Here is a 27,862-nt window from a genome sequence, read left to right as displayed (position 1 = left end):
CATCCTCTGTCGTCCCCTTCTCCTCCTGCCCTCAATCTTTCCCAGCATCAGGGTCTTTTCCAATGAGTCAGCTCTCTGCATCAGGTGGCCAAAGTATTGGCCTAGAATGTCAATGTTCACTCTTGCCATCTCCTGTTTGACCACTTCCAATTTGCCATGATTCATGGACCTAACATTCCAGGTTCCTATGCAATATTGCTCTTTACAGCATCAAACCTTGCTTCTATCACCAGTTGCATCCACAACTGGGTGTTGTTTTTGCTTTGGCTCCATCCCTTCATTCTTTCTGGAGTTATTTCTCCACTGATCTCCAGTAGCATATTGGGCACCTACCGACCTGGGGAGTTCATCTTTCAGTGTCCTACCTTTTTGCCTTTTCATACTGTTCATGGGGTTCTCAAGGCAAGAATACTGAAGTGGTTTGCCATTCCCTTCTCCAGTGGACCACATTCTGTCAGACCTCTCCACCATGACCCATCTGTCTTGGGTGGCCCCATACGGCATGGCTTAGTTTCATTGAGTTAGACAAGGCTGTGGTCCGTGTGATCAGATTGGCTAGTTGTCTGTGATTGTGGTTTCAGTCTGTCTGCCCCCTGATGCCCTCTCTCAGCGCCTGCCATCTTACTTGGGTTTCTTACACCTTGGACGTGGGGTAGCTCTTCACGGCTGCTCCAGCAAAGCGCAGCCCCTGCTCCTTACCTTGGACGTGGGGTAGCTTCTCTCGGCCGCGCTCGTGCGCTATCAAATACTAGCAATTCACTTGACAGTTCTTCTGAACTCACAGAGATAGAAAAGAGATAGGCATGACTGAGGAGCTTCCCTAGAGTGTTCTTTTCCGGAGGAGTGCATTGTTATCTGCACCTAAAATATTATTTTTCTTTCCTCTCTTGTTTTACAAGAATAAAACAACATTTCATCTCTGGGCTAGAAGTAATCTGTACTTGGGATCATCCATCCAGCACTATTTCAGTTTGATACACCTGGTTTTTTCTATGTAGGAATTATATTTCAACAAAGTGACTTTCAGTCCCTGCCCAAATAGATGGAAGTGAGGGAGACCACCACTCTACCCTGGTGATGAATAGTCAACTCATTCATTACCAGTGTAGAGCCACCTAAATTGGCAGGCTAGACGGTATCTGCTTCTGTCCACACATCTCCTTGTATTAATAACTCTCTCCTGATGCAACCTTATTCCTGAACCTCCCTTCACTGGCTACTGCATCACTGTGGCTGCTGGAATTGTAGAAAGCATTTGAGGAATTTTACAGGCTGGTAAAATTATTCTGCAACCTCAGTTTTTAAAAATACATCTTCCAGATATTTCTTCTCTCAAAATTTTAATTATATCTTGAAATTTATGTTCCCTTTTAAAATGACTCAAAGTTTGGACTTATCGCTCAAATAATACTTTTCCAGTGGTATTTAAACCCTTTGATTCAAGTTACTATTAAATATTGTCCTTATACCTTGGATTTTTTTCCTCAAATGAAAGATAATCCTTTGGTTGTTAGTTTATTCCAGGGTTTATTTTAGTGTGGAAAAAATAATGCTCGGCATATAGGATCTTGCCCATCTGCCTAACTTCCACCCCTTTTTTGGGTTTGCAGAGATCAAGAAAAAACAGGATGTCTGAGTTACAAAAGCAATAGGCAGTCAATTCAACATCTAAAGGTGAGTATATAGAGATATTGCAAATTTGCCTTCTTTGCAGAAAAACTAAAATAATTTGTAGATATATCTTTAGAAGCCATCAGATGATGGAATTTTTTCATATATCCTATAGTGATTAATTTTCTGTTAAATATTTATGCTGCTTTTGGAGCCATCAATATTTGTCATCTCTGTTGTATGATAAACTTTCTAAGAATGGGAAACAAAGAAATAGCACATTTTTACTTTTTGCCTTCATCCTACCTTTTATATCTTCATCCTATCCTTGTTGATGGGTAAGTAAGAGTGACTAAAATTCAGAGTCAGTTAGAGTACTTACAGAAATGCTCTGTGACAACCTAGAGGGGTGGGATGGAGGTGGGGGTGGGAGGGAGGTTCCAGAGGGAGAGAATATATGTATACTTACGACTGATCCATGTTGTACGGAAGAAACCAACACTTGTAAAGCAATTGTCCTCCAAATAAAAATAAATTCAAAAAAATTTAAAAACTCAAACATTAAAAAAAACAACAGCCAATGTTGGCAAAGATGAGGAGAAACCTCCATTCTCATTCATTGCTAAAGAGAGAATAAAATCCTTTCCAAACTTTAAAAACCATTTTGCACCTATACCAGTACACTTTAATTCCTATGAGCAACAAAGTATTAATCGTATAACAAAGTTATTCTGGTTAAGGAGACTGTGGAAGCTGTGTAGTTGTGTATCTTTTAAATGGTGATGAAATAGTAGAGCTCTGGCCTCTGCTATTTAGTTGATAAATGACTTTGCATTGTTTAACCAGTCACTTCCTACATTGCCTCATCTTTTTCATGCTGATATCTACATCTAAGTGATATCTACAGTGGCTTTTTTTTTTGTAAGTGGTTGTGTTTAAACTCTTGTCCAAAGAGCTGATGACAAGGCAGTTTTGGGTCAAGGAATCTTTTTGATCAGTATCCTTCTTTAGTTGACATCCTTTGTTGCCCTAGTCCATGACTGATCTACTTATATGTCTTATTGATCTATTTTTCTGATGAAGCTTTAGGTTTACTCCTTGATTCCAGAATAAAGCTACAGGCACTGGATCCCTAACTTGCTAATATTCTAGACTCTGCTGACAAAAATGACTTAACATTACTACCCTACACAGCCTACTGGCCTTTCATGGTCCCACTAGCCACCCACGTCTATGTACCAACCTGTCAAGTTTTCTCTTGTTGTTCAGCTATTCTAGTTTCTTCCAGTTTGTCTCTGCCTCAGTTTTTCCTGATCGTTTATTTTTCTGAATGTTACTTATTCTTACACAAGTCCACTCTTTCCATTTCTATAGCCTCGTTATCCTTGAACTTCCAACCTCTTGAAAACATGATGGCTGCCTCTTCTTATTCTTCTGGGAAGTTGTCTTCTCAGACACGTCTCGTAAAACATTAGGACTGTAAAAGAATTTATTTTAGCTACTTCATTCTAGAGTGAAAGAAACGGAAGTCTGTGGAGACAAGTTTACCAAAATTCACCTAGTAATCAACCACAAGGCCGAAACTAAGGATTTTTTGCATTGCAAAGAACTGGAGAATCCAGCCTTGGCCCCCACTGATATAATCTCCGCTCCCAGAAGTCTTCTAGAGTTTTATCTACACTGGGATCCGTTTCTTCCAGTTGGCATAGCCCTGAGCAGGGGGGGTCATTGAAATGCAGAGGATGGGATCTGAAATCTGCCACAGACATTAGCAACCAGCACTTCTATACTTCAATTACCCTTCACTTTCTGTAACCAGAAGGGAATTGCACTGGATACTGAAAGTGCAGATGAGTTGGAATAGGGACATTATATTAAAAACAAAAACAGGACTTTGTTCTAGTCGGTTTTGGTTGGAAAAAAACTGTTCTAAATCCTCTCATGGGATATTGAATAACATAATTTTGGCAGAAGTTTTTAACCTTTGTTGGTCTTCTTCAGTAATTCTGCTTAATTACCATGGTCACAGATCTGTTCTCTGAGCCTCTCTGTGGGAAATTCTTTGGTAGTTCTGAGTTTTTTTGTACCTACTCTGTTTTAAAAAGTCCTAATTTTCTTGAGATGCCTTTCTTTTGTTTTCTCAGAGCCTCCATCCCCAGCTGGTGACATCTTTAGGATGGATCATTAATGTGCTCTCAGAATATTTTCTGAAGCTTTTAGTGGGAGCAAAATTTTACTTCATCTGTCAGTGAATGTCTTCTGTATTGCAGTCATATCTGGTGTGTCTGTTCTTGGAAAACTGTTCAAAGTCATTATTCAGTTCCCACTGGTATTCATGATCATTCGTTGGTGACTTATATTGTTACACATCTGTATAGGATTTCAAGGTTTTCACATTATCTTGTTTGAACCTATGAGATATATGCAGGGCTGATATTATCTCCATTTTATGGTTGTAGAAACTTCAGCTCAGTGATTCAGTGACTTTCCTAAAGTCACTAAGATAGTAAGTGGCAGAGCGAAGACTAAAATCTTAGCCTAATGCCAGTGCTCTTCCACATCACTCTACTAACAAGCATGAAGATTGTCTTTGTCTGATTGCACCCCACCCACTTCTCTGAAAGGCAAAAACATCCCAAGTTTAGAAAGAGGGCTAGGAAAAGACATCTTCATTCACATTAAAAAAAGCAGTTTGCTACCATGGGGCTCTTAAGACATCTCCTTACACCAAAAAAGATTCAAGTCTTATTTCCAAAACTGCTAACTGAAGAGTGTCAGAAACACAGAAAACACAGAAAATCAAAGTTCAATCTCCAGCATCTCTGACTGCTAATTACATTTTTATGCTAACCACATTTCTATGCTACAGCTGAATAAATCCCTGCCTTGCACTTGGAGTCACAGCTCCCAGAAGCTCTTTGCTCAGTTCTTTGCAAGGAACGTGTGCGAGTTCTACTGTCTGACTAATGGGCTAGGCAGATGGATGATGCCACAGAAGGCTGCAGAAATAGAAGTCCTCACAGGTTAGAGTAGAGAACTTTGGCAAGACCAAGTCATGTCTCTGTCTGCCACCTGCCCCATGAACTCTCAGACTTGCCATGAGACACTGAGGAATCTAGGACGGAGAAAGAAGAAGGAAGACAAAATCAAGGGCAGAAGTGGAACTTGCTACATTTCATCAGTACTGTCCTCAAAAGTATGCCATTGCAAAAAGAAAGAGGGAGAGAGTATGCAATTGCTTAGGACCTGGGAGGAGAGCAGCAAAATTGCAGACATGGCATGCTAAGTTCGTAATTGGCTGAAGCTCTTACACTTGTAAGGCGCTGCTGTATTAGGGCTCCTAAAAAGTAGTACTGATAGAGCCCTTCCATGAACTGGTCTGTGTTCACACACCACTTACTGTTCTAAATGGCCCAAACTGGACAGCTCAAATATGGGATGTCCTTCTTGTCCTCCTCTGAATCTTCCTTGGGACCCTGACAAGAACTTGTGAATATGTATGTTAGTCCCTCAATCCTGTTCAACTCTTTATGACCCCATGAACTGCAGCACACCAGGCTTCCCTGTCCTTCACCATCTCCTGGAGTTCACTAAAATTCATGTCCATTAAGTCAGTGATGCCATCCAACCATCTCATCCTCTATCATCCCCTTCTCCTCCTACACTCAATCTTTCCCAGCATTAGGGTCTTTTCCAATGAGTTGGCTCTTTGCATCGGGTAGCCAAAGTATTGGAGCTTTAGCTTCAACACCAGTCCTTCCAATGAATATTCAGAGTTTATTTCCTTTAGGACTGAGTGGTTTGATCTACTTGCTGTCCAAGGGACTCTCAAGAGTCTTCTCCAGCACCACAGTTCGAAAGCATCGATTCTTTGGCACTCAACCTTCTTTATGGTCCAGCTCTCACATCCATACTTGACTACTGGAAAAGCCATAGCTTTGACTATTCGGACCTTTGTTGGCAAAGTGATATCTCTGTTTTTTAATACACTGTACATTGTCTAGGTTTGTCATAGCTATTCTTCCAAGGAGCAAGTGAGTTTTAATTATGTGGTTGCAGTCACTGTCCACATAGACTTTGGAGCCCAAGAAAATGAAATCTGACACTGTTGCTAATTTTTTCCCATCTATTTGCCATGAAGTGATAGGACTGGATGCCATGATCTTCATTTTTTGAATGTTGAGTTGTAAGTCAGCTTTTTCCACTCTCCTCTTTGACCGTCATCAAGAAACTCTTTAGTTCTTCTTCACTTTCTGCCACTAAAGTGGTATCATCTGCATATCTGAGGTTGTTCATATTTCTCCCAGCAATCTTGATTCCAGCTTGTGAGTCATCCAGCCCAGCATTTCATATAATGTACCCTGCATATAAGTTAAATAAGCAGGGTGACAATGTATAGCCTTGACATACTCCTTCCCCAACATTGAATCAGTCCATCGTTTCATGTCCAATTCTAACTCTTGCTTCTTGTCCTACAAACAAGAAGGAGGCAGGGAGGCAGGGAATGTGATCTGATATTCCCATCTCTTTAAGAATATTTCACAGTTTGTTGTGATCCATGCAGTCAAAGGCTTTAGTGTAGTCAGTGAAGCAGAAGTAGATTTTTTTTGGAATTCCCTTGCTTTTTCTATGATCCACCATATGTTGGTAATTTGATCTATTTTTCCTGTGCCTTTTCTAAATCCAGCTTGTACCTCTGGAAGTTCTCGCTGAAGCCTAGCTTGAAGGATTTTGAGCATAATCTTGCAAGCATGTAAAATGAGTGCAATTGTACAGTAATTTGAACATTCTTTGGCATTTCCTTTCTTTGGGATTGGAATAAAGCTGACCTTTTCCAGTCTTGTGGCCACTGCTGAGTTTTCCAAATTTGCTGACATATTGAGTGCAGCACTTTCATAGCATCATCTTTTAGGATTTGCAATAGCTCAGCTGGAATAGTATCACCTCCACTATCTTTGTTCATAGTAATGCTTCCTAAGGCCCACTTGACTTCACACTCCAGGATATCTGGCTCTAGGTGAGTGACCACAACATCCTGGTTATCTGGGTCATTAAGAGCTTTTTTGTACAGTTCTTCTGTGTATTCTTTCCACCTTGTCTTAATCTCTTCTGATTCAATTAGGTCCTTGCCATTTATGAAAGGAGTTTTGAAAGTCTAGTGATTAAATATTCTGATGTCAGCGTTTCCTGTGTAGATTTTGTTGTATATTTCTTCCATCTATGTCTCTCTCCTCTCAGTGCTCAAGGTGGACTGTTTGCAAAATTCTTCAGTCAGTTGAAATTTCGATGATATTTGTTTCTCATAACCTCCTTTCTTTCAAGTCTGTCAGCTACCCTGTTCTCTGTGTTCCCAGCCACACCTTCCTGTGCCACAGCAAGGTGGTATGAGAGGAGTAAAACCGCCTACAATTTAGACTCTTCTCCACGTAAACCTTTAGGGACTTCCCTGGTGGCTCAGGAGGTAAAGCGTCTGCCTACAGTGCGGGAGACCCGGGTTCAATCCCTGGGTTGGGAAGATCTCCTGGAGAAGGAAATGGCAACCCACTCCGGTATTCTTGCCTGGAAAATCCCATAGATGGAGGAGCCTGGTAGGCTCCATAGGTTAGAGGAAACTACATGTAGGTGAGATGTCTTCAGCTCCATTTCCTCAGAGGAGGGAGAATATAAACATCTCAGACTGAGAAGTCCCCTGCTAAGACTCCTAGAGTAGACCCAAGCAGTTACAACAGAGAAACAAAACTTTCTCTTCTTTTCTATGTGTGTTACCTGGTATGTTGTAAATCTGGGGCATATCTTAGCTATTTGGTGGAAAAGCTAATCAGATACTACTTAAGTACCACTAAGAAGGAAATGGAGGGGTGAAAGTTTAGAAATGAGTCATTAAGATGGTTGTCTCAGAATCATTGGGATCTTCATAGTTAAGACCAGAAGGAAATAGTATCCATGATCAGGTAGTGAAATAGCTACACTGCTTAGGAGTCATGACTCAGCATAAGAACTGTAACCTGAATAAGCACACAAATTATCAAGTTGAGTTAGAACGAGAGAAAAGTGAATAATCCTTTTACCCTGGCAAAAGGTAAGGCATGAGCAAATAACTTCTTCCTGTTATTGCCCCCCATCCATGAGTCTGTTCTAGATCTGCTATTTCTATGTCTTCATTTAAGAGGAATGTGAAGAACTTGATCATTTCTACTTTATATTGCTCTGACAATTTCAACATGTTTACAGTCTGCATTATATTTCACCATGCATTGCCATTTTATGTTTTGTTCAGGACGATAATATTCTAGTCTGGAGAACAACACAAGGATGCCTGACATGATGCAGCCTGCCTTCCACACAGGAAAGGAGAGGAAGCCAGCAGCAAGCAAGAACATGGTTTCTTTTAGAAAAGATAATTCCTCAGGACTTTCCTGATACCATTTGTTAAAGAAGGGAGATAAGAGTTTGTGCACAAGTTGAAACATTTGCTGTCCAGCCTGTTACAAAGAAACATACTGGTCAAAAGCAAAACCATCACAGTCTTCATTTTATGCACATGAAGTTTCCCAATCATTAATTTCAGTCTTTTATACCCTGCCCAGATGTTAGGTCAACCACTTATCTGAATTCTGCAGATGCATTTTCCAAAAACACATGTTTTAGGAATTCCAAATCTTGTGGTCTGTCTGATTCTCTACACTTGGAATCTGTCTCCCTAAAGCATGTGTTAATCTGGCTTTCTAATTAATGTCTAGAAGTAATAGAAGAAGTTCCTACGGGATAACTAGTTGGGAGTTTTTAAACCTGCCTGCATGTAACTCAGATTCAGTCAAAATAACCTCTTCCACCTTGTGACACTAGGTACAAAATCCCATAGATAGGAAATACCAAGAGAGTTTTTATTAAGTAACCTGATGGAGTAATTTTTTTGTGTAAAAAAAAAAATTTTTTTTTACACAATTCTCACTTCTTATTCTTTAGTGATCTTATTCTATACTCATCAGGAGTATACAAGTTGAAAAACTAATGAACTTGTTCATTTTAAATGTTGACAGGCAGAAGGTATGATTGCTTCTGTTTCTGAGAACAAATCCTGTCTATGCCTCATAGCCCAGCTTAATTTATTTTAATTTTTGTTTATTTATGTAACACATGCAGAAGATGGGGCATATGCAGTCTTGAAATGTGAGAAGGAACAAGAAAAGTGAAGATTTTCCCCAAATATACTCTGAAAAAAATAAAGAAATGTAAAATAACCCCCAAACTCATTAGTGGTGACCACTGAGTTTTGCTTATTATATCCAAATATCAAGGGCTAAAAATACTTTATTTTTAAAAAAGTCACATGCCAAGGGACTCAAACATATACTTGTATACCAGTATTAATAGCAGACTATCCATAAGTAATAAAAGGTGAAAACAATCCAAGCATTCATCAACAGATGAATGGATTCTTAAAATGTGGTATCTACACATAACAGAATGTTATTCATCCATTAAAAAAAAATAAATGTTAATATATGCTACAAGATGGTTAAACCTTGAAAATATTATGCTAAATGAAATAAGCCAGGAACAAAAGGGCATTTGTCTGAGGTACTGAGAATAGGCAAATTCATAGAAATGGAAAGTACAATAGTGCTTACCAGGGGCCAGGTCAAGGGGAGAATGAGGAGTTGTTGTTTAAGCGGCACAAAATCTCTGTTCAAGATAATGAAAAAGTTCTGGAAACAGTAATGATAGTTGCACAATATTGTGAATGTACTTAATGCTGCTGATTTGTATGCTTAAAATAGTTAAAATGGTAAACAAACAAATAAAACTCTAATAAAATCTGATCAATATTTCCAAGATGGGAAAAAAGGCATATTCCAGTTCTAAAGCATTTAAGAAGACTTATACCACTTGACAATAATTTGTCATAAACTTTTTGGTTTGAGATAAAAGGAGTTCACATCAACCCCAGCATAATGATGCAGCATAAATGTTTTCTAGTCACTAGGCCACACCAATTACATCATTTCCTTAGTCTTTAGACACTTAGGAGTAGACTTGTACATTTTCAGACAACTCTCAGTAACACTTTATGCCACTTTGAACCGTGAAGTGTGATGTTTGAATCACACGTTGGCTGAATTGTGTAGGCTCTTCTGTCTTTTTCATAGTTACCATAGAAACGGGGTAGCCATTGTGTTGTGAGGAGACAGTAAGAGCATCTAAGGGTGCACAATCAAAGTTAACTTGTTTCATGGTTCATAATCTCTTCCAGCTGACTCCATGTGTGATTATCATGTTCACATTGGGAGTATAAACATCCAACCCAAAGGACTCTGGGAACTGAAGCCAGGAAACCATCTCACCCGTGCAGGCGTCCCTCCCAACCTCCTCCCCTCAAAGATTTGTGAAAGAAACACTTGAAAGAAACAGCATGTTAGCCTCAGGTGTTTCCAATTATATCCCTCATGTGAGCAGAGGTTTCCTAATTCAAAACATATTTTAGCTCAAATAGTCTTCCTTATACTTGAAGACTGTGTATCTTCAGGAGAATTTCATCTGATTCATATCCTATCCATTGACACTTCATCAATAACAACATCTCCTCTGAGCTCTTCTATAAGAGCACTTCCTCTCTGGGTGGTCAAAAATACAGTGCATTTAAGTACTGATTATTTTTACGAAGCACAGTCTCAGAAAGTGTATAACCTTTTGCCCTTGCAAGAAAAAAGAGAAATAAATACTCAGTGTGGTAGATTTCTTGTCAGTGACATCACCCACGGAGTTTTCTAGCACAAGCCTAAACTATCTTCCTGCGCAAGGACAGTCAGTCTCTCTCTAGAAATGGTATAGAAGGAGGAAGATCGAGTGATATAAATAAATCTCCTATGCTGATATAAATCACTAACTGCCTAAATGTTAAAAATATTCAGGCAAGACTATTCAGGGATTACAAAGAAAGAATATGGGGCTGGAGAATTTTGTTTTCCTACATTTCTTGAATGAAAGATTTAAGACTGATCCTTTAGGCTTCAGCAGCCTTAGATAGCAGCAAGCTTTATCTTACAGTCCCAGAACTTTGCCACTTCATTGTTGCTTCTGTGAATTGGGTGCAGCACTCTGCTTATAACCATCTTATAGGAGTTGTGTGAGGATTATTTTATGAAGTATCTGAATAATAAGTATTGTTAAATAATATTCACTGTTTAGGGAAACAAATTTACCTACAGATGGATGAACTACATGAATTACAATGAAAATAAACCCCAAACTTTACCTTCTGCTGAATATGCCACAAAAATAGGTGAATATTTTAAGCCCTACCCCAGTACTTTTCCTCTCTCTCTCTGTTATACACACACACACACTTTATGATTTTGGCACGAAATAGTCAAAGAAATTATGAAAGGATAAATTGTTCTTGTGATGAAGTGTTTTTGGTTAATTGCCAATGAGCCTTGTAGAGGAATCCAATTTTTCAGATCAGTATCAGGGCTAGAGTTCTCGGGGGGATAAACTCCTACTCTTGGCACTTAATCCCAAATCCAAGTAGAGAAGGCATTCGTTAGAATCTAGCCATCTGAGTTAAGTTTTAAAATGCGTGGTAACAATACAACTTTGTGCTCAAATAATATAAATGGTTACCACTCAATTATGTTTACAAAAATACTCATTTGAAATATATCTAATAGTCATATCCAGAATGTAGCCATATTTTTTTTAGTACATTATAAGACAAAACAGATGCAAATAGAAATTTTATTTTTCACTTCAGTTCCGTCACTCAGTCATGTCTCACTCTTTGCGACCTCCCTGTCCATTACCAACTCCCGGAATTTCCCCAAGCTCATGTCCATTGAGTCAGTGATGCCATCCAACAATCTCATCCTCTGTCATCCCCTTCTCCTCCTGCCCTCAATCTTTCCTAGCATCAGGGTCTTTTCAAATGAGTCAGCTCTTCGCATCAGGTGGCCAAAGCTTTGGAGTTTCAGTTTCAGCATCAGAACTTCCAAAGAACAACCAGAACTGATCTCCTTTAGGATGGACTGATTGGATCTCCTTGTAGTCCAAGGGACTCTCAAGCGTCTTCTCCAACACCACAGTTCAAAAGCATCAATTCGTTGGTGCTCAGCTTTCTATATAGTCCAACTCTCACATCCATACATGACTACTGGAAAAACCATAGCCTTGACTAGACGGACCTTTGTTGGCAAACTAATGTCTCTGCTTTTTAATATACTGTCTAGGTTAGTCATAACTTTCCTGCCAAGGAGTAAGCATCTTTTAATTTCATGGCTGGAATCACCATCTGAAGTGATTTAGGAGCCCAAAAAAAGAAAGTTAGCCACTGTTTCCATTGTTTCCCCATCTATTTGCCATGAAGTGATGGGACTGGATTCCATAATCTTAGTTTTCTGAATGTTGAGTTTTAAGCCAACTTTTTCACTCTCCTCTTTCACTTTCATCAAGAGGTTTTTTAGTTCTTCACTTTCTGCCATAAGGTCATCTGCATATTTGAGGTTATTGATATTTCTCCCGGCAATCTTAATTCCAGCTTGTGCTTCTTCCAGTCCAGCGTTTCTCATGATGTACTCTGCATATAAGTTAAATAAGCAGGGTGACAATATACAGCCTTAACATACTCCTTTTCCTATTTGGAACCAGTCTGTTGTTCCATGTCCAGTTCTAACTGTTGCTTCCTGACCTGCATATAGGTTTCTCAAGAGGCAGGTCAGGTGGTCTGGTATTCCCATCTCTTTCAGAATTTTCCACAGTTTATTGTGATCCACACAGTCAAAGGCTTTGGCATAGTCAATAAAGCAGAAATAGATGTTTTTCTGTAACTCTCTTGCTTTTTCAATGATCCAGCGGATGTTGGCAATTTGATCTCTGGCTTCTCTGCCTTTTATAAAACCAGCTTGAACATCTGGAAGTTCATGGTTCACATATTGCTGAAGCCTGGCTTGGAGAATTTGAGCATTACTAGCGTGTGAGATGAGTGCAATGGTGTGGTAGTTTGAGCATTCTTTGGCATTGCCTTTCTTAGGGATGGGAATGAAAACTGACCTTTTCCAGGCCTGTGGTCACTGCTGAGTTTTCCAAATTTGCTGGCATATTGAGTGCAGCACTTTCACAGCATCATCTTTTAGGATTCGAAATAGCTCAACTGGAATTCCATCACCTCCACTAGCTTTGCTCATAGTGATGCTTCCTAAGGCCCACTTGACTTCACATTCCAGGATGTCTGGCTCTAGGGGAGTGATCACACCATCGTGATTATGGGTGTGAATGTCTTTTTTGTACAGTTCTTCTGTTTATTCTTGCCACCTCTTCTTAGTATCTTCTGCTTCTGTTAGGTCCATACCATTTCTGTCCTTTATCGAGCCCATCTTTGCATGAAATGTTCCCTTGGTATCTCTAATTTTCTTGAAGAGATCTCTAGTCTTTCCCATTCTGTTGTTTTCCTCTATTTCTTTGCATTGGTCACTGAAGAAGGCTTTCTTATCTCTTCTTTGGAACTCTGCATTCAAATGGGTATATCTTCCCTTTTTGCCTTTGCTTTTCACTTTTTTTTTCACAGCTATTTGTAAGGCCTCCTCAGACAACCATGTTGCTTTTTTGCACTTCTTTTTCTTGGAGATGGTCTTGATCCCTGTCTCCTGTACAATGTCATGAACCTCCGTCCATAGTTCATCAGGTACTCTGTCTATCAGATCTAGTCCCTTAAATCTATTTCTCACTTCCACTGTATAATCATAAGGGATTTTATTTAGGTTATACCTGAATGGCCTAGTGGTTTCCCCCACTTTCTTCCATTTAAGTCTGAATTTGGCAATAAGGAATTCATGATCTGAGCCACAGTCGGCTCCCAGTCTTGTTTTTGCTGACTGTAAGAGCTTCTCCATATTTGGCTGCAAAGAATATAATCAATCTGATTTCAGTGTTGGCCATCTGGTGACTTCCATGTATAGAGTCTTCTCTTGTGTTGTTGGAAGATGGTGTTTTCTATGACCAGTGCTTTCTCTTGGCAAAAGTTTATTAACCTTTTTCCTGCTTCATCCTGTACTTCAAGGCCAAATTTGCCTGTTACTCCAGGTATTTCTTGACTTCCTACTTTTGCATTCCAGTCCCCTATAATGAAAAAGACATCTTTTTCAGGTGTTAGTTCTAAAAGGTCTGGTAGGTCTTCATAGAAGCATCCAACATCAGCTTCTTTGGCGTTACTGGTCAGGGTTACTTGCTTACTGTGATATTGAATGGTTTGCCTTGGAAATGAACAGAGATCATTCTGTCATTTTTGAGATTGTATCCAAGTACTGCATTTCATACACTTTTGTTGACTATGATGGCTACTCCATTTCTTCTAGGGGATTCCCGCCCACAGTAGTAGATAAAACGGTCATCTAGACAGGGAGGACTGGCATGCTGCGATTCATGGGGTCACAAAGAGTCGGACACAACTGAGGGACGGAACTGAGTTAAATTCACCCATTCCAGTCCATTTTAGTTCGCTGATTGCTAGAATGTCGACATTCACTCTTGCCATCTCCTGTTTGACCACTTCCAATTTGCCTTGATTCATGGACCTAACATTCCAGGTTCCTATGCAACATTAGTCTTTACAGTATCGGACCTTGCTTCTATCACCAGTCACATCCACAACTGGGTGTTCTTTTTGCTTTGGCTCCATCCCTTCATTCTTTCTGGAATTATTTCTCCACTGATCTCCAGTAGCATATTGGATCCAGTAGCCGGCACAGGAGTGGAGATACCCCACGTCCAAGGTAAAGAACCCAAGTAAGACGGTGGGCACTAAGAGAGGGCATTAGAGGGCAGACAGGCTGAAACCACAATCACAGAAAACTAACCAATCTGATCACAGGACCACAGTCTTGTCTAACTCAATGAAACTAAGCCATGCCGTGTGGGGCCACCCATGACAGACAGGTCATGGTGGAGAGGTCTGACAGAATGTGGTCCCCTGGAGAAACGAATGGCAAATCACTTCAGTATTCTTGCCTCGAGAACCCCATGAACAGTATGAAAAAGCAAAAAGATAGGACACTGAAAGATGAACTCCCCAGGTCGGTAGGTGCCCAATATGCTACTGGAGATCAGTGGAGACATAACTCCAGAAAGAATTTTATTTTTAGAGGAGTTTTATTTTCCCAATACCGAGATTTTATTTTTCTTAGGCTAAAGACAATTTCAGCATGCTCTGCTGTGCATGCTCAGTTGCTCAGTCATGTCCGACTCTTTGAAACCCCACAAACTGTAACCTGCCAGACTTGTCTGTCCAAGGAGTTTTCCAGACAAGAGTACTGGAGGAGGTAGCTATTTCCTTCTCCAGGGGATCTTCCTGACCCAAGGATAGAACCTGCATCTCTTGTGTCTTCTGCATTGGCAGGCTGATTCTTTACAACTGCACCACGTGGGAAGCCCTCAGCATGTTGAGTGCCATGAAATTTCATATAAGCCTTTTGCTTATGTTTTACCACAGTATGAACAGTGTAAAACCTTTGGGATTATCTGAAAACATAATCATCTGTTCTAAATGGGCTGAGTTTGTGTCCGCATTGTGGTCCTAGAAAGAGGGGGAAAGGTTTCTCTAAGTAAGAGGCCAATAGAATTGCCGGGCAGCCGAATTTTGCCTTGATATCAACAGATTGCAAAGGTGAGTAATACTACTTTCTGCCTGCATTACACATTAGATTTTATATTAGTCAATGAATAATAATTTTAGGTCTAGAAGGAGGAACATTGTAACCATGAGCAGAAGTACCATAGGAACTGCTTTTTAAGCTCAAGTCTCATACTTCTTGCTCTACTGAAAACAAGGAAACCACAAGGCATTCAGGATGGGTGTAGCCGGGGAAGACACCCACTCCCAAGATGGTTCGTTCACGTGGCAGGCAAACTAGTACAGATTGTTCTCTCCACGGCAGTTTGGACTTCCCCTCACACAACTTACTCAGGTTCCGAGAGTGAATGTCCTCAGAAACAGGAAGTGAAAGCTACCCCATTCCTCAAGGTCTGGATGCAGAACATGCACTTTGCCATGTTCAACTGTTAGTCAAGCAGTTACAGAGCCCATGCTCAAGGGAAGGAGACATAGACACCACTTCTCCATAGGAGACCCTATTTTAAAACCACCACTATGTGTAAATCATCCAAACAAAAGCATACTTCTTTTTTTTTTTTTAATTAGTTGGAGGCTAATCACTTCACAACATTTCAGTGGGTTTTGTCATACATTGACATGAATCAGCCATAGAGTTACACGTATTCCCCATCCCGATCCCCCCTCCCACCTCCCTCTCCACCCGATTCCTCTGGGTCTTCCCAGTACACCAGGCCCGAGCACTTGTCTCATGCATCCCACCTGGGCTGGTGATCTGTTTCACCATAGATAATATACATGCTGTTCTTTCGAAACATCCCACCCTCACCTTCTCCCACAGAGTTCAAAAGTCTGTTCTGTACTTCTGTGTCTCTTTTTCTGTTTTGCATATAGGGTTATCGTTACCATCTTTCTAAATTCCATATATATGTGTTAGTATGCTGTAATGTTCTTTATCTTTCTGGCTTACTTCACTCTGTATAATGGGCTCCAGTTTCATCCATCTCATTAGGACTGATTCAAATGAATTCTTTTTAACAGCTGAGTAATATTCCATGGTGTATATGTACCACAGCTTCCTTATCCATTCGTTTGCTGATGGGCATCTAGGTTGCTTCCATGTCCTGGCTGTTATAAACAGTGCTGCGATGAACATTGGGGTGCATGTGTCTCTTTCAGATCTGGTTTCCTCAGTGTGTATGCCCAGGAGTGGGATTGCTGGGTCATATGGCAGTTCTATTTCCAGTTTTTTAAGAAATCTCCACACTGTTTTCCATAGCGGCTGTACTAGTTTGCATTCCCACCAACAGTGTAAGAGGGTTCCCTTTTCTCCACAGCCTCTCCAGCATTTATTGCTTGTAGACTTTTGGATAGCAGCCATCCTGACTGGCGTGTAATGGTACCTCATTGTGGTTTTGATTTGCATTTCTCTAATAATGAGTGATGTTGAGCATCTTTTCATGTGTTTGTTAGCCATCTGTATGTCTTCTTTGGAGAAATGTCTGTTTAGTTCTTTGGCCCATTTTTTGATTGGGTCATTTATTTTTCTGGAATTGAGCTGCAGGAGTTGCTTGTATATTTTTGAGATTAATCCTTTGTCTGTTTCTTCATTTGCTATTATTTTCTCCCAATCTGAGGGCTTTCTTTTCACCTTACGTATAGTTGCCTCTGTAGTGCAAAAGCTTTTAAGTTTCATTAGGTCCCATTTGTTTAGTTTTGCTTTTATTTCCAATATTCTGGGAGGTGGGTCATAGAGGATCTTGCTGTGATTTATGTCGGAGAGTGTTTTGCCTATGTTCTCCTCTAGGAGTTTTATAGTTTCTGGTCTTACATTTAGATCTTTAATCCATTTTGAGTTTATTTTTGTGTATGGTGTTAGAAAGTGTTCTAGTTTCATTCTTTTACAAGTGGTTGACCAGTTTTCCCAGCACCACTTGTTAAAGAGGTTGTCTTTTTTCCATTGTATATCCTTGCCTCCTTTGTCAAAGATAAGGTGTCCATAGGTTCGTGGATTTATCTTATGCTTCTTTTTAACTTGATCTTGCCTTTATAATCTTACCTGGGCAGGTCTATCCCTATCTTGGAAAATTAAGTGTATCCCCAAGTTCAGCTAGCAAATCCTGATGTTTCAAAGAATCACAACAAAATAGGCAAGAAACTGTGTGACCTTACCTTTATTTAGGGGCTTCCCAGATGGCACGGTGGTAAAGAACCCACCTGCCAATGCAGGAGATGCAAGAGAGGCAGGTTTGGTCCCTGGGTGGGAAAGATCTGTTAGAGAAGGAAAAAGAAACCGACTCTAGTATTCTTGCTTGGAGAATCCGCATGGACAGAGGAGCCTGGTGGGCTACAGTCCATGGGGTCGCAAAGAGTTGGGCACAGCTGAACAACTAAACAACAACAATACCTTTACTGGGGTATGTTGTCAATTTAACTGAAACAAGGGGAATCTCTTTGAAGTATTGTTCTGAAGCAATAATTGGCTTCAGAGATTATAAACTATCTCTTTAATTTCTTGCACCACCCTTCAAGAATCCCTTAATGTTTTCCCCTCTTCCTTTAATTGCTGAAATCTAGGTGGATTAGCTGGAGATATATCTTAAAGGGCTTGTAGTTGTCTGTTGAGTCTGTATTTTGCAAGCTTGTTTTTTCCCTGTCATGCATTCTTAATCACGAGTTATTCTGAGCATCTACTATATGCTAGGCACTGGGACTTTTTCAAAATACATGATTTATTATTTTATGGGAGTCATAGACCAGTGGGAAAGATACTTTTAATAAAGTAAAGAATCCTAAAATAAAGAATCAAAGAAATACTACAATAAAGCTAAATATAAAATTACATGTGCTTTCTGGAACATGGAGAGTTCCAAATAGGTGCCATGGAGCTGATTTTAAGAAACAAGCAAAGATGCTTCAAGCAAATGGAGAAAAGCCGATCAGCACATGTGGCAAATAAATAGAAGTCACTGGGTGGGTGGCTCTGAGAAATGGTCATTCATATTAGTGTGTGTGTAGAAGACAGAATAAAAGAAGGAAGAAGGAAATGGGGCTTGAAAAGTAGATTGAGCCAAATCATGAGTGTTGTGTTCTGGGGCCAAGTGTTTGAACTTGCTCTCGTGTGTTATAGAAGGGAAATAGTAATTCCAGATTCTCCTTTAGAATCTGGCAGTACACTGGCTAGTGACAGAGAATTTATCCCACTATAATACAGTGGTTATTTTTCAAAGAAACCTCAACTTTTCCAAATTTGGATTTTATAAGAGTTGCTTTAAAAGAAAATATAGATCAGAGAATTTCTAGCTATACATACACAGTTGATAAAAACCATAGTGCAAATATGGTGATTGATTATTCCAAGTTTTGAGGACTGAGCAGGACCCACCAAACTTTCCTGGTGGCTCAGACGCTAAAGAATCTGCCTGCAGTGCAGGAGACCAGGATCCATCCCTGGGTTGGGAAGATCTCCTGGAGAAGGAAATGGCAACCTACTCTAGTATTCTTGCCTAGAGAATTCTATGGACAGAGGAGCTACAGTCCATGGGGTCGCAAAGAGTTGGACACAACTCAGCCACTAACACATACACAGAGGACCCCGTGGTGCCTTCCTGGGACAGACTCTTCCTCCATACCCTCTGCTTTAGCTCCTCTCTGAGGTAGGTACCTTGATGGCAGTATTTGATGCACATTTCCTGAGTTGTTTTACAGATGCGAAAACCCCCCACCAAATGGAAGATGTTCATGTTATGCCCCATGTCCGAATCCCCGAACGGGAAGAGAGAAGGCCTCCAAGACAATGCAACTCGCGAAAAGGGAAGTTTATTGCCGACTCGAGTCAGGGCTCCTGCCGCATCCAACGCAGTGGTACGGGGTCAGAGAGCCCCGAGCCCAAGCTGTTACACAAATTTATAGGGTGAGCACACGCCGTTGGTAGTTGGTTTAAGTGGATTGGTTACAAGCTTGCAAAGCAATTTCATTGGTCAAACACACTCAAAACTTTCACATGCGCGGGACTTTCCCGGGGGTTTCAGCCCTGTTCCTAATTGGCAAACAGCGTCAGTGTTAAGCGAAAGCTGATCCAGGTGGCCTGATAATCTTACCACCCAGAAGTAGGAAGGCCTACTCCTAATCTAAGCTGCCTGCCATGGCATTACTTCTGCTCGCCTCACATTAATTACTTGATGACTATGAGCACATGGCCCCAGGCCTCTAGGAACCAAAGGACTGAAAAAGTTAACCCCTGTGACACTACCCTGTTACCTAGCCATCAGCCAATCCGAGAACTGTGCACAAACTGATCACAAGGTGTGACCACGCCCTCCCACCTCCATCACCTGGCTTTTAAAAACGCTTCCCCGAAACCCTTTGGTCTTTTGAGGGTATGAGGCTTCCCCCGTGGCTCAGGTTGTAAAGAATCTGCCTGCCAATGCAGGAGACTTCAGTTCGATCCCTGGGTTGTGAAGATCCCCTAGAGAAGGAAATGGCAATTCTTGTCTAGAAAATTCCACGGACAGAGGAGCCTGGTGGGCTACAGTCAGTGTGATCACAAAGAGCTGGACACGACTGAAAACACACGCACACACCTATCTCCGCACATCCTCAGTTCCTCAGTGTTAGTCGCTCAGTCGTGCCTGATTTGCAACCATTAGACTGCAGCCCACAAGGCTTCTCGATCCATGGGATTCTCCAGGCAAGGATACTCGAATGGTTTTCCATTTCCTTCCCCAGGGGATCTTCCCAACCCAGGAATGAAACCTGGGTCTCCCGCACTGTAGGCAGATTCTTTACCGACTGAGCTACCAGGGAAGCCCTTCTCCACGCGTGGCCCTACATTAAATCTTTCTTTGCTCCAGACTCCAGCCTTTCAGTTTGTTTGGCCTCACTGTGTGTTAGGCACACAATTTGTGCAAACACTTTGGGTTCAGAGTAAAGGTCTGTCTTTACAGTCATCATGGTCCTCTTACAATGCTTTTCACCATTATATGCTGTTAGAACAAAACATACAGATACTCAAAGGCAGCCATGGTCTGTGTGATCGTTCCCCCTTCCCTACCCTAGAAATTTGGTGTTAAGGCAATATCAGTCTATACAATGTAGCTCATATTCCCTGGCTAATAGATCCAGCCTTCCTTATAAAAATATGCTATCGGCAAATTGCCATGTTCAGAGAGCTGTCTCAGGAAGTGAGGAGGGTATCTTATTAAGAGAAAAGAATGGAGGTGTGAGACTAAATTGAAAAGTTGTCTTGAGCTATTCTACCAATGTTTTATAAAATTCTCAGGTAAAAACTTCATGGGGGATAGGAAGATACTCTAATTTTAAAAAGACTTTTGACAATGTCCTATTGAGATTGATCAATATGCTTTCCTGGGGTCTTCCTAGGTGGCTCGGTGGTAAAGAACCCACCTGCCAGTGCAGGTTTGATCTCTGGGTTGGGAAGACCCCCTGGAGGAAGAAATGGCAACCCACTCCAGTATTCAAGCCTTGGAAATCCCGTGGGCAGAGGAACCTCGTGGGCACAGTCCATAGGGTCTGAAAGAGTCAGATATGACTGAGCACGCATGCAATAAGCTTTTCTAAACATGCCCTGTTCATTTTGCCAAACTGAAAATCCACAGCGAAAATAAAACTCATTACAGTTCAAGAGATACACTGGCTCTTACTCACCTATCGTCTGAAACCTCAAGTGAAATCTAAAATGTATTAAGTCTTCTAGTTGATTTCTAGTCTCTCCCTTCTATGTCTATGTACACATTACTGTCTCAATTAGCACCTTAGTTTTATGTAGTCATCTCCCTAAAAATGTTCTCAAAGATTCATTATTCTGCCCCCCATCATCATGTAAAGCCCCCATCTCTCCTGTATTGCTGGGGTTGTCAAGAGGTTAAGTTTCCCATGGTCATGAATGACTTCCTTCTGAATTCAACATGGGCTGTTCTGCTCTTGCCTTCTGCATGTGCTGTTTTTCCCCACAATCTGAACACAACCATCAGGCTGGACACCACCAGAATCCTTCCCATCCCAAACTTGCTTCCTATTCAGGGCTGTATGATGTAGACAGCATATAGTGCATCAGACCAGTACAGAGGGTTTGTGTGAGCCTGTTCCAAAGCAAATAACAGAGCTGAATGTCTAACATTCTGTTCTGAAGTCTTTTGGGCATTCTTATACTCTGTACCCAATTACAATGTGTGAATTTTCTCCCCTACACCAAGAAATTCTCAGACAACAGCTGGTTGTCCAACAATTTAACTCAATTCTGACTACCTGACTACCTGGAGGGAGCATCAGATGCCACAGGTTAAGGACTCAGTCCTATACGATGTTCACCCTCACTACCACTTCAGACGCCCATCCCAAGTCCAGGTTGTCACATGGGCTCCTGAAGAACCGGCTATAGATCGTAGGTTCCCCTCCTTTCATAGATTAATTTGCCAGAGTGGCTCACAGAACTCAAAGAAACACTTTACTCTCTGGATCACTGGTTTTTATGCGTGCTAATTCACTTCAGTCATATCTGACTCTTTGCAACCCTGTGGACTATAGCCCACCAGGCTCCTCTGTCCATGAGATTCTCCAGGCAAGGATACTGAAGTGGGTTGCCATACCCTTCTCCAGAGGATCTTCCTGACCCAGGGATGAACCCATGTTTCTTGGGTCTCCTGCGTTATCAGATGGGTTCTTTACCAGTAGCGTCACCTGGTTTATTATAAAAGGACATAAGACAGGAACAGCCAGATGAAAGAGATGCACAGGGCAAGGTATGGGGAAGGGGTAGGGAGCTTCCCCCAGAGCATACCACTCTCCTCCAATCTCCATCCACAACCACAAATTCGCCAACCACAAATTCTCCAAACCCATCCTTCCTGTGTTTTATGGACATGTCACTACAGAGCCATGTTTGATTAAGTAATTGGCTGGTGCTGCTGAATTCATCCTTTCTTCCCTCCTTGGAGGTCAGTGAGAGTGGGACTGAGAGGTCCAGCCCTCTAATCACATGGTTAGTTCCCCTGGCAACCAGCCCCCTCCTTAGATGTTTCCCAAAAGTCACTTATTAAGGTAACAAAAGAAACCTTTGCTCTCATCACAGGAAAGTACGAGGGTTTTGGGAACTCTGTAGCAGGACAGGCGTGAGCATGTGTGCTCAGTCACTTCCAACTCTTTGCGACCCCCTGGACTGTAGCCCACCAGGCTCCTCTGTCCATGGGATTTCCCAGGCAAGAATACTGGAGTGGGGTGCCATTTCCTCCTCCAGGGATCTTCCTGACCCAGGGATTGAACCCTCATCTCTTATGTCTCCTGCATTAACAGGCAGCTTCTTTACCAACTGAGCCACCTGGGAAGCCCCACCAGGAACAGGCGGAAAACCGAATATATATTTCTTATAGTAAATCACAATGTCACACCATCTCTGGGAACTTCTCAAGGCCATTCCCCTCATAAAAGCATACTGCTCCATCAGCCCCCCTTCTTAGCCCCACGTCCTTAGTTTCCTAGTCTCCACCCACCCTACCACCTCCACAGTTAACGTCATTCTTACTCCTTTTATGGAAAGTTACCCTTTCCAGCTCGTTTTGTTAAAGCCAATCATCTTCCAAAAGCAACAGTAGTTTCAAATTCATTATGTAGTCTTCTGCACAAAGTTCTCTAATCAGCATTGGATTTTATCAGTATAAAATGCTGAAATGTTATTTGGTTGTGCTCCCTAACAACTTCCAAGTTTCATTTGGAAATTATTTTTATAGCGAGAAGAGAAAAATATAGCTATTGAGCACACACTTGGTACCAGCCACTGAACTAGGTAACTTAAAGGTTTCATTTTATCCTCAGGCAACATGGGCTCCCCACACCAAAATGGGCTGGAGTTTGGCTGTGGCTGCTTTCCTTACACCTGGCCAAGTGCATGAGGGATTACTTCTGACAACCGTCTACTTCACTTTGACAGCAGCATGCAATGTTGCTTTCTCCTGCTGTGTAGTGCATGGGCTTTCCAGGTGGTGCTAGTGATGAAGAATCCACCTGCCAATGCATGAGACAAAAGAGACACAGGTTCAATCCCTGCCTCGGGAACATCCCCTGGAGGAGGGCATGGCAATCCACTGCAGTATTCTTGCCTGGGAATTACCATGGACAGAGGAGGCTGGTGGGCCACAGTCCATAGGGTCACATAGAGTCAGACACAACTGAAAATGCTAGTCAAAGCTTTATCTCTAGAGCAGTTGCACTGAATCACCTGGGAGCTTATTAGAAATCTATCACCTTAGAATCCACCCTAGACCAATTGGGTTAGAATCGACATTCTAATTCCATCCTTCGGTGGTTAGTATGCACACTGAACTTAGAGAAGCACTAAATTAGAGAACTCCGTACATTTCTATGATCATATAAATTTCACAAATGCTTGTTCATTGAGTTCTGTATTCAACTAGGACTGCTGGCTCAGAGTATGAGGATGCCAACTGCCCTATATCTGCCCTCATCACCTCCCCCCGAAAAAAGCAAAAATTTTTTAAACTTTTAATTTCATTTATTTATTATTTTTGGCTGTGCTGACTCTTCGTTCTGCATATCGACTTTCTTTTGTTGAGATGAGTGGATGCTACTCTTCATTGCAGCCCTCGGGCTCCTCGATGCGTCGGCTTCTCTTGGGGTGCTCGGGCTCTGGGGGCGAGGGCTTCAGTAGCTGCAGTTTGCAGGCTCAGGAATTACGGCACACAGGTTCAGTTGCTCCCTGGCATGTGCGATCTTCCCGGATCAGGGATCAAACCCATGTCCCCTGCATTGGTAGGTGGATTTTTATCCATTGTACCCCCTGAGAAGTCCAAAAAAATCAAATAGTTTAATAAGGCAAGAGTAACGAGAAAGGAAAGGCTTTAGTTCCAAACTGAAGCTATTCACAAAAACTTAAAAATAATTTTCAGATTTCTAGTTCCCTTCCTTAACCCCATAAAATAAGGTTTTTTTCCGCACACCTTTGTAAATGCTTCATTTTTAAATTTTGTGAATTTATCCACTCCATCTAGATAGTAAATGTGTTACTTTTGTTTATTAGCAACTAAAGAACATACACTTTGTTAAGAACTGTAATTGTCATGTTTTAGAAATTATGTCCCTGAAAGAAGTATTACAGTTTAAACTTCACTTATATTAGGAACATTTTACGAACATACGTAAATGCTCTTTGTATTTACCAAATGGAGATTTTGCTAGCTCTTTTGCAGCTAACAAAAACCACTATAGATGTCCATTATTATCTGGTGTTTCTTTGCTAACTCTGGGTTTATTTGCTTATTTTTTGCTATCTTTTTAAGAAGGAGAGATTAGAAAAGATATGGGATTGTGTTACAGAGGAATAAATTACACATTACAGGCTTATTCAAAATCTTCAAATATTGAACAAATGGGGAGGGGTTCAGGAAGCTCAAAGGAGATACGCTCAGCTGGTTTTTATTTAAACTCAAATAATTTTTGTTTTTTTTTTTCATTTATTTTTATTAGTTGGAGGCTAATTACTTTACAATATTGTAGTGGGTTTTGTCATACATTGACATGAATCAGCCATGGATTTACATGTATTCCCCATCCGAATCCCCCCTCCCACCTCCCTCTCTACCCGATCCCTCTGGATCTTCCCAGTGCACCAGGCCCGAGCACTTGTCTCATGCATCCATAGTTTTTTTTTTAAACTAAACTTTTCAGTTTCCTTTAGATTTTATCAGCAAAGTTTTCACAGGCTCTCTTTGGTGTAAAAATAAGCCTAATATATTACTTGAATTAAAATAATAAATGTTTAACCATATCATAAAGATTTTGAAAGCTATAGAAATAGGTACATTTAAAGTCAGTACATACAATCTTTATACCCTGTTTTTTTTTTTTTTTTCTTCTTTTTGTTTTTCAGTAATATCACTGGACTTTCTTATGTAATTTTATTATAGGCATAGTACATGTTGCTTCATAGTCTTCAAAAACTAGTTAAGATGATCATTGGGTCAAATTTCCTGATTTATTTACCTATTCACTTACTATTTCCAAAGGCTTCCTATTATAAACAATGCTTCAAGAAACATACTCAGGGACTTCCCTGGTGGTCCAGTGGTAAAGACTCCGCCTGCCAATGCAGGGACATGGGTTCGATTCCCGGTCTGGGGAGATGCCACGTGCCACGGAGCAACTAAGCTTATGTGCCACAACTACTGGGCCGGCAACTGTAAAGCCCGAGGGCTACAACTACTGAAGCCAGTGAGCCTAGAGCCTGGGCGCCGCAGTGAAGAGTAGCCTGTGCTCTCTGCAACTGGAGAAAGCCTACGTGTAGCACAAAGACCCAGCATAACCAAAAATAAATAAATAAAATAAAGTGTTTCTTAAAAAAAAAAAAGAAAGAAAGATCATATTCATGCATATTGCTTTTCTACATATTGGGTTTTGAGGGGGTATCCAAAAATGCTAAAATAAAATAAAATAGAAGAGTTTAATTGAAAACTCTAATTGGATAAAACATGAACATTTTCTAAATGACTCTCCCATTCTCAAATTCAAAAATGAAAGAAAAAAAAAAAACTGGAAGAAAAAGCTCACAAGTAACTATCCAGGTAACTTAGAAACACTTGCTTTTTTCTCAATGATTACCTGGCAAGTTTGAATTTAATCCCCTTCCTGACTGAACTTTGCTTTACATGAACAGACACCATCCTTAAGGTTAGTCAGTACAATTAAAGCTCTGGGTACTCCAAGTCTTAGCGCTTCAAATTATTTATGTCAGCAAAGAAACGTTTTAACCAAGGGTGGAATGGTTAGAATTCTAATTCATATGTTTTGTGGGGTTACTACCAAGGAATATCAGCTTTATTCATTAACTGTTCATTCTTAGAGAACCATACTGATATTTCTTTTTAAAATTCGTATTGGAGTATGGTTGTTTTACAATGCTATGTTAGCTTCTACTGTATGACAAAGTCAACCAGCTATGCATATAGATATATTCCCTCTCTTTTGGATTTCCTTTAGGTCACCACAGAGCCCTGAGTAGGGTTCCCTGAGCTATACAGTTAGATTCTCACTAGTTATCTATTTTATACATAGTATCAATAGTGTATATGTGTCAATCTCCCCAAAATAAACAAAACTGGGTCACTTGTGGAAACATGGATGGACCCAGAGACTGCCATAGACAGTGAAGTAAGTCAGAAAGAGAAAAACAAATATATATTAATGCACACATATGAAATCTAGAAAAATGGCACAGATGATCTTATTTGCAAAACACAGATATAGAGGATAAATGTATGGACGCCAAGGAGGGAAGGGGGAGTGAGATGAATTGAGAGACTGGGATTGACATATATATATACCACTGATATTTCTTATACCCATTTATTCTCTGCTGTTAGTCTTTCATTTTCAAGTGTATGTCAAAATCCAATGGAAAAAAAATCTCAAATGATGAACAAGCACTCTAAATTTAAGAGAAAAAGATTAGTGGATTGTGTGACAATAATTTTGCAAAGACATTGTCACTACTTTGAAAACCCTAAAGCTACCTTCCCAGACTAGATGGGTGATGTAGGCACAAGCACGTTCAGAAGAGCACCATGGCATGGCAGCGTTTTCTTCTGTGAACACAGAATTTCTGAGCTCAGAACACTGTTGACAAATGATAATTAATTTAATTGTGAGCAGCTGTTTCCTAAGCCTGTGCCTTTTCAAGTGAGGGGGCTGAACACAAACACAGTCACCAGCGCTGGGAGGACAGGATTTCAGAGAACATGTTGCCCTTGCTCTGGAGACACGGAAAAGTACATCTTCTGAAAAACATGGAAACGTGATAGATTCCACCTTACTTCCTGTTTCTTCATTTTAGGAGGAGCCCCTTGTCTTCACTTCTTGAATTTCATTACTGAATCTCACTTGGGAACATTAGCAAATGACCAATCCAAAATGTATCTGGTTTTGTCCATAGGAAAAGAGACAACCCTGGATCATTCTCAAAAAGCATAATGAGTCAACGGTTAAGTATGACAATTCCTTATTGAGGTAGTTAGATTTGTGTTAAGTCCTGGGGTGTAACTTTTTTTCTTCATGAAAGTAGATTGTGTTAGAAATTCAAGATTAATGATCCCTAACAACTGTAAAAAGTATAATTAGTGGGAAATGTACAATTAAGCATGGTGGAGGCTGTTGAGGCTGAAGTGATTCTGGGCTCAATATGCAGTGTTATTAGGTCCCAATATGCTTATCTCCTCTTGATTCTAATCAGACTCAGCCAATTAATCACTTTAACTCATAATTCAAATGTGTACTGCTGACAACAGCCATTTTATAACCTGAAGTTTAGAGAATGTGGAATTCTTCATTGCTGTTATTTGTTTTTGCCTCCATTTTACTCTTAACCTTATTCTGAACTGTTTTTCAAATTACTTCACTTCCATCTAGTCATTTACAATTAGTTTTGTTCCATTACCCCAAAGAAAAATACTGTAGAAGAGGTTTATTTTTGTTTGTTTTTGTTTTGTTTTTTGGCTGCACTGCACAGCTTGTAGGATCTTAGTTCCCCAACCAGGTATTGAGCCCAGATCCTTGGCAGTAAGAATACAACAAACTCTTAACCACTGGACCACCAGGAAATTCCTGCTGAAGATTTGAGTTTCAAAA

At 40.6% G+C, this 27,862-nt stretch overlaps 1 protein-coding gene across 11 annotated transcripts in view; it reads left to right on the top strand.

Moving 5' to 3' along the window:
• Positions 1–9,858, top strand: part of LMNTD1 (lamin tail domain containing 1) — a 475,330-nt gene extending 465,472 nt beyond the window's left edge. For 10 of the 11 annotated variants that reach the window (XM_043881337.1, XM_043881336.1, XM_043881335.1 and 7 more), the window contains one exon: positions 7,889–9,858. In XM_043881337.1, the coding sequence (XP_043737272.1) occupies positions 7,889–7,936 (48 nt within the window). In that variant the 3' untranslated portion in view covers positions 7,937–9,858. Of the gene's footprint in view, positions 1–1,610; positions 1,675–7,888 lie in introns of all 11 variants that reach the window. The other variant, XM_043881326.1, reaches the window with a different exon arrangement.
• Positions 9,859–27,862: the final 18,004 nt, after the last annotated feature.

Source organism: Cervus elaphus, chromosome 22 (genome assembly GCF_910594005.1).
Source record: "Cervus elaphus chromosome 22, mCerEla1.1, whole genome shotgun sequence".
In the NCBI taxonomy this organism is placed as follows: domain Eukaryota; kingdom Metazoa; phylum Chordata; class Mammalia; order Artiodactyla; family Cervidae; genus Cervus; species Cervus elaphus.
Note: the sequence above shows the minus strand (reverse complement) of the source record. Positions and strands in the feature narration are given on the sequence as shown.